The sequence below is a fragment of the Thermobia domestica genome, chromosome 14 (genome assembly GCF_964235325.1).
Source record: "Thermobia domestica chromosome 14, izTheDome1.hap1.1, whole genome shotgun sequence".
In the NCBI taxonomy this organism is placed as follows: domain Eukaryota; kingdom Metazoa; phylum Arthropoda; class Insecta; order Zygentoma; family Lepismatidae; genus Thermobia; species Thermobia domestica.
The window spans coordinates 44230515-44245068 of NC_137467.1; the positions used below are offsets into that span (position 1 = coordinate 44230515).

Consider the following 14554-nt stretch of genomic DNA (forward strand, 5'->3'; position numbering starts at 1 on the left):
GGGCGTTATTTGTATTGGGAGAAGTTAATTTTGGATCATGTGAATCTTTCCGTGTACTGGTCAGTGCTTGAGAAATTTTTTAAATTAAGTTTATAACCCCTACTCCATTATCCTTATTGGATATACGAATATGGGTTATAACAAGTAGCTTATGGTACATAAGTACTTGTTAAGAGTGGCACATATATAGATTTGAATGTATAGAATATAACTGCTATTGGCAGTTTTGCGCATTTTAATAATTACGTGTCTTGAGGATGTACCTTTATGAGATGAAACATGAATAAATAAATAAATATAAATAAGTAACTATAGATGAACACATAGTGTCGTCGAATGATAGGACGTCTCATTGTATACGTTAGTCCAGTTTATTCTCTTTTGCCACTGGTTAGGGTCGTGTTTTAAATATAGTTGTATGAATGTTGGTGTATGACAGTGAATGTTTCATGTGGTGACTCCGCATCGAAAGTTCGTACGAAAGCGAATATTGCATACATGATTGGCTATATTTACACCCTGTAACTTGTCTATTTTATCGTAATTATTCAAACTGAAAGCATCGCGAGTAGAATAAATTGGTCGAATAGGGAAAAGAATAGTATTGCTGGGAACGACCAGTATTGCATAACCTTGCATAAATTTCTCCATTTACGCATATTAGTGACTTAAGCAAACCTAATATGTAAACGTTTGAATGAATTGACAATATGCCTGGCCTGACGATGTGGGCATTGTTTGTTTATTAAATATCTCTGTACATCTTAAGAGAAATTATAGAACAGTATACGACGTAAGCAATTATTGATTTGTTATGCAGTTAAAGTAGACGTGTGCCCTTAACATTTGACTCGGATTCGCGCTGTTCGTTGTTTTACTTTCTGAACACTGTTATTTAGACGGAGTTAAGTTAGTCACTGTTTGCTTAGGTGACAGGGCAGATGAAGGTGAATAATATATTATGTTTACTACGGGATAATTTTTATTTTCAACATACCAGGGTACCGATGTCCCTTGTCCATATATATCTTCATTTTCCTTCTAAAAATGTAGTAATCGAAATTAATTGGCATTTCAAGACCACAAATTTTGCGGACTGGTAGTGACTGGCAAGATTTGATTTATATTAACTTGCCATTACAAAATTACTTTATTTATTTTTTTAATTTTGGTTATCCACGTTTTGGATATTCTTTCCTTTCTGACTTTTAACCTACATTTCTCTATATCCCAACTTGAACTCTTCTCCTTAACTTTTCTGAGGGATCGGATATTTTGTTGTATATAAATTTCTAAATTAACAGACCACACCATCCTTCCGGTAGACCCGGCCGTAATCTGAGCGATTTGGTACCGGAGACAGTTAATAGTCAATCATTCTACAAGGCTTATTCCTTGTGAGATGGTTGCCTAGAAGGCACGGACTCGTACTTTGCCGCTCAGAGATATTTTGGGCCACGTATTTAGTAGGCCACCTGTTTCGGCATATTAAGATACTTGTTTGGCTTTAAAGTGGACGATTTGTCGCATGTTTTTAGATTCAACTGCCGTTCTTGTAGTATCTAGTATTCTATATTATCTTTTTCAGTACTCTTCTGTTCTCTTCTTCTAGCTGTCCTATTTCTTCTATAAGATTTTTTTGTTTGTAACCTGGCCATTTAACTTGACAATTTACATAATCGCTTAGTATAAGTGATTCAAACCGAGAGATATTATCTAGATATTGTTTTGATTTGCACGAGATGTTGTGAATTATAATTTGTAGGTTTATATATCTTCATTGTATGCCAAGGGATACATTGCCATCGCTAGCTTTGACCTACCGTGGTCGTGAACGATTGTGCGGTGGGTGATTCATTCATGTTCTTACTCTCTCTATAGTGAAATAATTTTGAAATATTTTACAATTTTTCAACCTTGTCATATCAGTACGAAATATGTCGGGTCCTACAAGCCGTCGTGATCAATACATTCAGTTTGGTTCAATACTGCGCTAGTGATGAATCTTCCTTGACAATCTCCATTGGGTCCATGCATTTATTGCTAAAATTCTTTTAAATTATTGTCATTATGTATTGTAAACTGCAAAATTTTCAATACTATAAATTGATTTGCAGTGTCTATTAGTTATTATATTGCACAGTGTATAATATTGCTGGGTCATGCCTGCCTGCCACTTTTAATAACTACAAATTTCAAATCAGTAAGGATGAATTAAGATTTTAAAAAGTTTTCTTTTATTGTGTGGCTACCTTTCTGATTTGTCGAGCTTTTTTCCTTTTGCATGTGACATATCTACGCAACCTTGAAATTATAATGAACGTGGTAATTAACTGTCAATTGTATAAGATGTTTAATTGTATGTGTATCGAAATATAAATATGCGATAGATGCCCATTTATTACGAAGAGTACAGTATAATGTCCAGATACGTTGTATCAATGTAAACTAACGGTTTGTTGCTTTCCCCGGTCGGTTGCGATATAATAGATACGTTCTGTTGCTATAGTTTTGTAATTTCGACAAACATAAAATTTAAATTTGTAAAGTATACCGCTTTGTACTTAAATGTTATACTTATCCTTGTAATGTAATCTGACCTATACATGTGTCTAACACATTTATGTGTCACCTTACTAATTACATGTTGGATATACTAAAGAGGCAGGCTATATTGACTGTTACGTTGGATGTATCCACAAACATTGAGAAACCAAAATTCTTTGATACAATTACATCTCTATTCCCTTTCCGCGGTTTATGAATCTCCAAAATCAGATAGTGTCATCCGTTTAAGTAAAATTACTGTGATCGTTTTGTAATAGTGATAAACAATATCCACAATATAGTTTAAAGTTTTTTTTTTTATGGCAAGTCCACTTATGGCATATTTCATAGTGAATAATCTTACTAACTCTTTGTGCTCTAAATTATATTAACGTAACTCTGATCTTTTGAAATCTTCAACATATCTTGATTTTGACTATACACCCAACTAAGTGGTGAGAATAAAGATTTATTCTGTTCAGAACTGGATAGTGGAAATTCAAGCAGTGCTAATATAATATAGTCTAATAACTATACGTACATAATATATATCAGTTCGAAATAAATAATTATCACAGTATGTGTATGTGTTGGAGAAATATACCGCGTGCGTGGACAGTTGACGAATGAAATATGGACAGTAAGTAAGTGATATTCTTTAAAGCGACAAGAAAATAAACTTATTGAGTGAAATTTTCTATCTTTTCATAAAACTACGACGAATATACAGTTATTGTATTAGTATACAGTTTTATGTATACTAACGTGTAGTATGAGTATACAGTTTTATGTATAGAGTATATGTAACTAATATATTTTCTTGTGTTCTTACCATCAGTAATTGTAATGTTATAAAACTATAGGTAGGCAATAGTTTCCTTTCTAAACCAATACTTTACCTGTTTACCTATATTAATACATTGTCAAATGTGGTGTGAATGTGTGATCGAATGAATGATAACTCTAGTCTTAAGTAAAGAACTCTAAAGTTTAGTGTAAACTAACAATCTTTGTTATGTGTATATTTTAATTGCAAAATATGTTTATATATGATTCATGACCTAAGTTATGAAGATTACTAATACCTGAATAATTCGAAGTGGCTCTATAAGGCAGGCCGAAGCAATGGAATGGAACTAGGGGGTAATGACTGTTTTGTCCAAAACCTTCAAGAACTCCAATTCATGAATAATAATCTTATCACCTGGATTTTTTTCCTGACTAACTCAAATACGACTTTTCTTCATTGTGCAGATTCAATAAGCGAGTAAATATTATTCATAACCGAAAACAGCGAATAAAACAATTAGACTAACTTGACATTTCTGATCACCTGGGCTGGGTCTAGGTGACTTCTACTGGTGCATTTACCTGGATTCGGGTCAGAGTTGTGTGCGTAAACATGTGTCTTGCAATAAATCAGTTCAAACTGGATTCTCGAGTAATAGAACTGAAATATAAAGTACTTCTAGTATCTATTTAAGTAACTTTACTATATTTCGATGATTATTCAGTATTTTTCGTCTCTACTTCTTCTTTTTCTCACTCTTTTATCTTCTTCTGTGTTTACCATAGACCATTCAATACACCTCTCATGTAACATTTTCGTCTTGTCTTCTTCTATCTTCGATATAATCTTTCCATCAGAAGACCTTCCTTACCCTCTTTCTTCCTTCTATTCTTCTTCTTCCTCTGCTTCCTTTACCTTCCTCTTGACTTCCCTATATCTTTCTTTCCGTCTCTTCTATTTTAATTAAAACTGAAGGAAAGTCGTGATTGGAAGTTGTCGCCATATGAGCGGTCAATAAATTTAGTTCGTTTTCGTCTTCGTAAGTCCGGTATTGAATAACCATTAAGGAAATACTTATAAATATTATACCAATTAATTTATTTCGTTTATTAAATTAACGTACCCAATGGTTGAGTATTCTTTTCAGTTTTAAATTGGTGACCACTCCGTCTTCGTTTTGTGTCAGACACTTTCCTCTTTCAATGTTGCCTAGTGCATTCTTGTTTCACATTTTGATTATCTTTTATCTATTTGTAGATATCACAGAATTACTGTAAAATTAGCGGTATTTTAATTTCGCAGTGGTTAGGCCTCTTAAGAAGCTGAGAGCTTGATTTCAAGCAAAATTTCGTACTAAAGATTGCGGAAACATGTTCCTTTCTTTCTTTCTTTCTTTCTTTCTTTCTTTCTTTCTTTCTTTCTTTCTTTTTCTTTCTTTTTTCTTTTTTAAAGAGACGAGCGATTTTGAAATCAAGACTGTAAGCACGAACCTTCATATTTTCATTTTTGCAGGTGAACATTCCAGTGGGAACATGTATGAGATAGCGGCTTCTTTATACAAAAAGTATGGAAAACTCTGCAGAATCAGTGGACTACCTGGGAATTTAAATGCTGTGTATGTTTTTGATCCAGATTATATTGAGAAAGTTTTTAGGAATGAAGGTGTGTGGCCAGAAAGAAAAGGACTTAATAGTTTTGAATATTACCGAAAAGTTCTACGCAAAGACATCTTCGGAGAGCAAGGAGGACTCCTGTCTGAGTAAGATTTGTCATACATTTTTTTTATCGTTATTAGAATTAGAAATTGTATTGCTTCACTGTAAGTCACTGTAATAACCATACTCACCGTTTTTCGTCTATGGAAATTTGTATTTAAACCTGAAGTAGTGGTAAATTTCAATATATATATATATATATATATATATATTTGCTTTAGTAGTGTTTTGTGTGGGTGATGGTATATTCCCTTAAGACATTGAATCGATTGCTATAAACTACTTGTTGTTACCTTTTATCGTTTTCGTTCCGCGGAAACCAGTATTGTTTGATTTTCAACACTTTCGGTTTGAATAACGGGGTAATGGGAAAGTTACCCTGTTCTTCGGATGCTGAATTGATTGCAAAAGACCATTTCTCGACATCTCTCAACGTTTTTTGCTATTGAAATCAATATGAGTACTAGTAAATTCCTACCACCTCCGGTTTCTCTAGTGTTCCTGATGATTATGGTATTTTTTTAGAGGCACTGAATTGATTGTAAAAACCACGTGTCGCTTTCTATTACCAATTTGTTCTATAGCGATAAAACGTTCAAACCGGCAAATGGTCATTTCAGCTACTTTTTGAATGAGGCTTCATTGTGGCCTGCATATGGCCTGCTAATCGAATCCATCAACATCCAGGCACGTGTTCTTTCGAATATGGCAGTGACTCGATGTTGGACTGAATGGGAACGTGAGATATATTATACACGTTTTTAAGGTTCTAGTCGACCAAGTCTGACCACACTGAGAGAGGATTGCCATAATGTGCGCAAGCCATCCGGGCACAACTAATAGGCTTACTACCAGTGCTGTAGTCCTAAAATTTTTCATAGGGTATACCCTGTTTTGGATAATATATTATTGTAATAAAAGACATAGAAGGCATTTTCAATGAACAATGTAAAACGCATATATTAATTAATTCAATTAAAATATAAAGGATACATTACTGTTTTATAGTCTAAAAGTATTTCATGCTATTTTCTTGATGACACTCTCTATTTAAATTACACCATTAATAACATAAATGGGTGTAAGTATGGAGAAAGACCTAACTCACTCGTAGAAGGAACAGAAAAAATCGCGCTCGATGTGCCAGAAGTACGAAAATTGTGCTCAAATTTAACTCTATAAAATCATTAAGACATGATTTCTTTTCCAAATAATAGGTTCTGTATTGCTCTGAGTTATGTATTAACATTGGCGTGTTATTGAAAATATCGAACAAGTTTGGTTCTCTTCAGCCGAGAATAAGGTTTTAAGCAATTCAAATTCAAGCAATATCTCAGCCATTGACCTTCAAAACGCTTGGATATCTTCTCAGAACAAAAAGATGTGCCATTTTGAATCGATCCTAAAACTAATTTTGTGTATTGGGTCCTTCCTGTATAGTAACATCCAAATAATATACTAGTAGCTAGTAACAACAGTAACCATGAAAACCTTGGATAAAATATAAGACGTGAAACTAACTTCGGTAAAGTCTACTTCGGAAGCTACTTTCGTCTTTCAAGCAGAAGGTACACTCTAATGAGTAACATTAAGCAGAGGGTATACGGCGTGTACCGCCTTGTACCTTCTACTACAGCCCTGCTTACTACAACACCTCGTGTTGTCCTCCACCATTTGTCGGAGATTATCAACAGGTGAACTAGTCAGTCACAATCTTATGCATAGGCTGCCATTAAGATCATTACACATACGGCTGCATTTGGAGTGGTGTTGTTCCCGAGAAGCATGGATTACTGACAAGTGGCGCCGCATCATTTTCAACGATGAATATCGGCTTTACCCTACCCTGGATGACCATCCCCTGCGAGTATGTTGGTGACGACTGGAGAGGACAAATTCTGAAAATGTTCCGTAGGAAGCTCGAGAAGCACAACACGTCGCAGACATATTTCGTCCTCATGTTTTACTCCTCATCGTACAATATCCGGAGACTATTTTCAATAGAACAATGCTCGTCCATTGACTACACGTGCCTCTAAGAACTGCCTACCAAGTAGTACTTTGTTCTCCAACCATATCACGCGATTTGTCCCCCATAGAACATGTGTAGGAACAAATCGGAGATGTACTCCTTCCCAGTGCAATATCCATGATATCGAGGGTCAGTTCTAACAGTTGTGGACCAACTTCCCTCGGGAGAGGATAAAACAGCTGCATGGCACCTTTTCCAACCAAAACAATGCATCTGAAACATAATAATAATCATAATAAATCACATAACGTAAAATAAAATCACATAATCACATTGTGACAACTATTATGCAGTATGCTGATCATTGTAACCGCTACATTATTGTAACTGGAATCATTACATATCTGTCTATAGTATACAGGTGTACCAAATTACGTCGACGTCGGACCTTTCCTTCCAGATTCTTAACTTTTTGTGAGTCGTAAAGCGAACCACAAGTACGTGGTTAGAAGACACCAAAAAGTTTCTTAGATGGAGAGTTTCTAAGAAGCTATTTTTGCATCGAGACAAACGCGTACAACTAAATTCACTTTATACTGAAAATGTAAAATATAAAATAGATGAAAGCAGTAAATAATAATAATACACTAAATTAACAGAAAGGAGCTGTTCCAAAAGTGCCCAATTTTCCCGTTTGCGTCGATATGAGACAAACCTCTCGGAAGAAATTGAAGTAACCGTGTGTCGTATTTCTGCTGGGTGGTATTGATACAGATGAATTGAATTAAGTGGAATTGAATGGCAGTTAGAATTTCGCGCATTGTGCACCATATAAAAAAGAACAGGGATGTTCTCAGAAATAATGATCATTGCACTAGCGTAACACGTGGTATTAAAAGGTATAAAATGATTGATTTGTTACCGGACCTGAGCTACAAGGTTTCTTTTACTCCCAGTACCGCTCAGGCAGTTGAGGTGATTATTATGTAGAATGCAATGTGTTATACATAAGTATACAATTGGGTTCAATTGTCGATTTCCTCATCCTCTGACAGGAATCGTTCATCGATATCGCCCAAGAATCTATATTTGTCTTCTTGTGAATAAAATAAAACATCAAACAGGTGCAATTTCTTTGCCCATTCCTAAGTACCAACTAATGAGCAAGACATAAGCACAACATCTAACTGTCCGTGCTCCATTTGCACGTTGACAAAAATATCCCATAATGCAATCGTTTCCTTCCCGAGCAAGATCGCATAAAACGAAAGTGCAGTATTTTAACCGATTAGTGTGCCTTGAATGAATATGCGCACGAGCAAGGTAATTTGTTTGCCTCATATGAAGCCAGTCTGAGCATCAGAGATGGTCTGTCCCCTGACTTTGACCCGATTTGTTTCCCTGTTCCGCAAGCTCGAGTGCGATGAAATTCACAGCGCTTGTAGAGCTCAATGTGTAGTCTCACTTCCATAAAATCTCAACGCGCCCCTTCTTTTGAACGATATACAAAAAGTTAAAAACATGCGCGTCTTATGGACATTTCCATTATATTGTTGACCCATTTTTGGCCATGTTCCCGCTGAGCTATGACAACCATGATTTATATATGAAGATCCTAGGCGACGACCTCTTCCCACTCCAAATTGTATATGGGCAACGCAAACGAGGAAATTGGGCACTGTTGGAACATCTCATTGGGAAACACTCCTCATATAATATTTCAAATGACGAGATTAGCTTTGTACTATTTAAACACCCGTTTTATTGTGATAATAAACTCTGGTAGAGAGGAAAACGGATCACACACAAGAAGTTTCATTTTCGTGTGGTAGATGTCAACCCCTGGAGGATCCTTGCTGCCATCTAATGGGGAGTCTGCTATACTAATGAAGATGTTAACGGATTAGTCTGCTTTACTAATGGAGATATTAACGGATTAGTCTGCGTTACTAATGAAGATGTTAATGGATTAGTCTGCGTTACTAATGAAGATGTTAATGGATTAGTCTGCGTTACTAATGAAAATGTTAACGGATTGAGTCCATTAACAAACGCAGTCTAGATAATTACTCTAGCTATCTATTGTCAAAAAGAAAAAAAAAGTACTAAAAATTCGTTGTCGTTCGAGAGTTGTCGCGTAGACTAACGGACAGATGTAGGTCACCGTTACCCGTTAAGATTTTAACGGACAGACGAAAGTCATCGTTACTCGTTAAGATGATAATGGATCGACTTCATTAACGAACTCGACAGAGATAATTGTTCTATTGCAGAAAGTTATAATTCGAAAAATCGCTTCCGTTCAAGAGTTATCGTGTAGACTAACGGACGGATGTAAGTTGTCGTTACCCGTTAAAACGTTAACAGATTGACTGCATTAACGAAGTCAATGGAGCTAATCACTTTAGCTATCTGCAGCAGAAAGATAGCAATTCGTTTCCGTTCAAGGATTATTTTTTGGGTGGATGAAGCACGTACTAACTACGATACTACGATATTACAACTACGTACGTACTACGATATTACGATATTACATTACGTACTAACATTATTAGTCCTACTTTCTTGATTCTACAAAGGTGGATTTGAAAGTTTGTGGCCTGACCTACAAAATCAGAAAATACTTTAACAAGTTATGTTTTATTTTTCCACATAATCCCCCCTCGACCGAGATACATTTACGCCACTCCTCCGGTAACGCTTCTTTATCAGTTTTAAAAAATGATTCTTCGAACTTTGCAAAATATCCAGTACACCATTTTTCACCATTACATGTGAAGAGAATCACTGACTTTCCCAAAACTTTTTCAGCTTTCTAAACAAGTGAAAGTCCGATGGGACCAGATCAGGCAAATAAGACAGCTGCGAACCCACAGGAACGAATTTCTGCCATGGATGTAAGGAACATGTGAATGCGTGCATTGTTCTGATGGTTTTCTCCATGTCACAAATTTCCGTTGCTTCCCGCTAACTTAACGCCTTAACTCTCACTTGGAACAATAGATAAATGAAATTTTACACAGTAACTACCAACTGATAAGGACTAGCTCAGGAGAGTAATGCTCCCGGAAGTAGGAACGAAAAACACAGTTTTGATTGGTTGGCGTTATCCACTCTTGCCACGTTGCATTCAAATAGCAGAAATCAAACGATCGTTGTTGTCGGCCTTCGTGGCCGAGTGCGCTAGCGCTATATGCTAGTAACAAAAAACTCTTTCGGCGTGAGTTCAAACCCGGCCCGAGGAATTTTTTTTTACATTTTTATAACACTTATTAAATTAAGATAATATGAAAATGATACTCAAAAAAGTGATTTACTTACTTTTGTGCAGATAAGTAGTAGTAGTAGTAGGAACGGATTAGAAGTCCTGCAGGGCTCGTTTTGTTGCCCTTGTACTCCATGATATAAGGCTTGTTTTGTTCTCCTTGTACTCCATGATATAAATTTTGTGACCAACTTAAAACAACTGGCTAGGATAGCGCGTAAAACAGCTGGCTAGAGTAGCGCGCGAAGAAACGTACTTCCGGGAGCATTACTCTCCCGAGCAGTTAATGTATACAAACATAAAATAATTGCTTCCTTCCTAGTCAGGCCACAATAATTCCAATCCATTCTCGTAATAAAATGTTTCCAGTCCTCTTAACTTATATCTTGACTTATTCGATTTTACTATTTCAGTCATGGTAAACCTTGGCACACTTTTAGAAGCATAGTAAACCAGCCAATGATGCAACCAAAAACAGCGAAGTTGTATGTTAAACCTATTAATGACGTTGCGGATGACTTTATTAACAGGTAAAATGTAACAACTTCGTAGAATATTTTATATAGGAGGTATCTTAATAAAAAATTAAATATTTTTTTTTAAAGCAAGAAAAACATCTAGGTTTCCTTCTGCCTTGTACTTCTCATTCCAAAAGTTAAGGAAATGTTCCTTTAAATTTACAAGAAACGAAGTTCCTTGCAGAAAGCTTGACTAACACGCAGGGGCGGCTTTAGGATTTTAATTTAGGGTAGGCCTGCTCCATCGCTTATGAATATATGTACACTTTCGATTGATTAATGACAGTAGGAAATTACTTTTACAGTAGTGATTGATGCTATTTGTTAAATAATTATATACCATTAATATAAATAGTGGAAAATATATTTACTCTTTATTGTATCTTTTATCGTGTAAGTATTTAACAAAATTTTGGGTAGGCCGGTGCCTACTAGGCCTATCTGCTAAAGCCGCCACTGCTAACGCGTGATGCTAATTTCTGTATTTACTAATACGTAAGTGAAGTCAACAGTGATTTATATCGAAAAATGCCACCCTTAAATTTTTCACAGTGTTGTACAAATACTTTAAGAGAAATCAAGTTAAGTGAGTCCTATTCCCTCTCTTATATTGATTTCTCCCATTGTTGAGTTGAGGTGATTTTGAGTTTAACGTCCCTTTCAGCAGCGAGGCTATATGAGACGTGGACCTACTGATTAACGTGGAATCCGAACCACATGAGCTCCCGCCGGGAATCGAACCCGGGTCTCCCACGTCAAAGGCGCTTACGCTAACCGTTTAGCCACGAAGGAGCTCTTCTCCCATTGTATTTGGACAACCCTGCACAGAGGTCATGGCTGACCTCCTTTAATTTAAATCGTTGTTAAAATTCACTGATAGGTTACTAAATACAGAAGTTAGCATTAATCTCTTAATACAACGCTAGAAACAATTCTGCATAATGCCCAAAGTATTTCAGTTTAACTTTCAATGATTAAATCCTTTAGGCTAAGGAAGACTATAATTAAGGTAAGCGAAGGATGATGGATCAAGTGGTGGAATGAAAATGTGGGAAGAAAATTGAAATACTCCGAGAAGAAACCAATAGACATGATTTATCTACGACAAACCTACTTATCCGGATATGGAACCAGAGACCCCACCCAGCAGATGTAAGCACTCTACCAACAAGTCTCTGTACCCCACTTAAATTTACAAGAGATATCATCTGCTACTTAAGGTGGATCACTAGGTATTCTCGGTGCTATACTAAATGCTGCTTGAATATTGCGGCGTTGCCAGATAGTTTCGAGTATTTACTGATGCCAGATAATGAAGGGAGTAATCATGGAATTCTGCTTGGATACTTACTAGAGAAATTAGTTTTCGACCCTTACCGCAATCTCGCTTCTCGAACTGCAAAGCTAGAATCCAGGAATTTTCTTATTGTGACTACTACAGTAAACGTACAAATTTGGCAACAACGCATTATGGCGTTCTGCGCAAGTTTCTTTTCAAAATCTATTTCCTTAAATATAAATTAATACTTAAATAAAATGTGAAACATGACACGAGAAACGTTCAAACAATATACTGTATCTATTTTGTAATAAGATCGTTACTTTAAAATACTTTACACATACAAATAACTATTTCATAAAACGGAGCACTTCTAGTAAGATTTAGCAGCAAGTGCCATCTTGTGTGCTCATTGTAAAACGAATCAAATATTTTCTTTTATTTGTTTCATTTTTCGATAACAGGAGACAGAACCAAATGAATCAGTGTCTTGTGCTGTAGCCGAAACATTACTCTATATTATAGGTAGTACAATATTTATAATATGTAACGTTTCATTGCGCAGTAATTAAGGTAGTAATCTAAAACATGTACTGACTTCCGGGTAGTAAACCACCTTAACACTATATTTTTACATGTACGTAATTAAATAATTAAAAATTTTGTTCCAACAGAGATAAAGCTACGAATTATTATTGGCTACGAACGACATACTCTTTAGAGCCATAAATTTTTTTTCTCGAATTTTCTCGGAAACTATGCATGAGAATTTACCCTCAAATATGTTATTATGTTCAGCTTGATCTTATAAGTCAACTGATATATGTATTATATTTAGACATTATCTTAGTTAAACGTAAATGAAAAGTCAAAATAGATTAAAGATAATTATAGAATATATCTCATTAACAATACCTATATCCTGTCTGTCGTCTTGCTATAGTGGCATAATAAAGAGATTAATGAAGGTGTTATTCAGTATTGATTTTTTCTTCAGTTCTGGTATGACATCAATTTTTAAGTTTTTAGAATTATTTAAGTTTTCTTCTACATTTTCTCAAAAATTACGAATGAGGTTTTTACTAGAATTAGCAACGTATAGATTTCAACTAACAGCTGGATGTAGTTGGTGATTGTCCCTAGGATTATAAATAAAGATTGTTATTATTATTTACAGGGTGTACACATTACGAGACTCGAACATGGAAATGCCAAGTAACTTCGAAAACGAGTTATACAGATGGGCTTTAGAATGTAAGTAGATAAGAGTTTTTATAGCTTAGTGCAGTACAATTAAATGCATGGGCACTTAAGTGTTCAGCCAGTAAACTTTCTTCGATATAGTTTAAGAAGAGTGTAGTAGTTCCACTTCCTACAAAAGTTGTCCGTTGTGGTGTTATTATAATTTTTAATAACCGGTTATATATATACAAAGGCTTATATATATTTGGCTAGCTGGGGGTGGAGCCCCCAGACCCCCGTGTTTGTTCGGCCTACGGCCTCGCATCTCTTATGTATCAGCCTTTGTATCAAGAGTGAATTTCGTGCATTTGCTTTTTAATTAGATTTCCTGAATTTGGCCCAGCTGGGGGCTTTGCTCCCTTACCCCCGCGTTTACTCAGCCTATGGCCTCCCACCTCTTAAACCTACAATCTACCAAATTTCAAGTTTTAACTATGTAAAAGATAAGCCTTTGTATCCCAAGGAAACACCCATTTAAACAACATGTGAATTTCTTCATCCCCCTTTAGACCCCTTATAAACTAAAAATATTAACTTTTTGCAATTTTTCTGTCGGTTAGTCCCGGACACTGCAAAAGCAAATTACTTACTGGATACGACAAGTGACAAGTAAGTGATCTTACATAGCATCCTAATTCAAGGTGGTGTGACGAAATTACTTAAGATTGCAAATATCTTGGAAACCAATTATCCGAGATAGATGGTTGTCAACAAGTATTGAAAAGACCTTAATCCATCTATGGTTCGACAATTATTGATAATGATATGTATGCGTTTCAAATATAAATAACCTTGACCACTACACTGATGTGATCCTAGTTCTTATTCTTGATATCTGAGCGTTTGAGATTAAGAAATAACACTTATACCTCTGTTTGAGATGTCATATGTTTAACCTATAGCTGTAAGAATCTCTAAAAACAAAGATAGTTAAACTAAACTTTACTGTTCCTGGTTACAACTGCTTAAAATTTACTGTTATATCCGTTTATAACAAACGGTTCTGCGAACTGGAAATATTTTAAGAACCGGTTCTAGCGAACTGGTGATAACAGCCTGAATAGCACCACTGGTTGTCCCTAAACAACTGAGAAAATTCCTGTCGGCATTTGACAATTCTACGCATAATCTTGACACATTTACAATGCATAGACCAGTTATTCTAGCAGGGATTATAACAGAGGACATGTGTTTAGAGCCCGTACACTGATTTTCTTAGGTAGAAT

General features: G+C 35.6%; 1 protein-coding gene across 1 annotated transcript in view; it reads left to right on the forward strand.

Annotated features, from left to right (window-relative positions):
• Positions 1-14554, forward strand: part of LOC145669659 (putative cytochrome P450 49a1) — a 77615-nt gene that overhangs the window by 18027 nt on the left and 45034 nt on the right. Inside the window, exons 3-5 of the mRNA XM_081737913.1 lie at positions 4850-5096; positions 10703-10819; positions 13264-13340. Coding sequence (XP_081594039.1) covers positions 4850-5096; positions 10703-10819; positions 13264-13340 — 441 coding nt within the window. The remainder of the gene's footprint in view (positions 1-4849; positions 5097-10702; positions 10820-13263; positions 13341-14554) is intronic.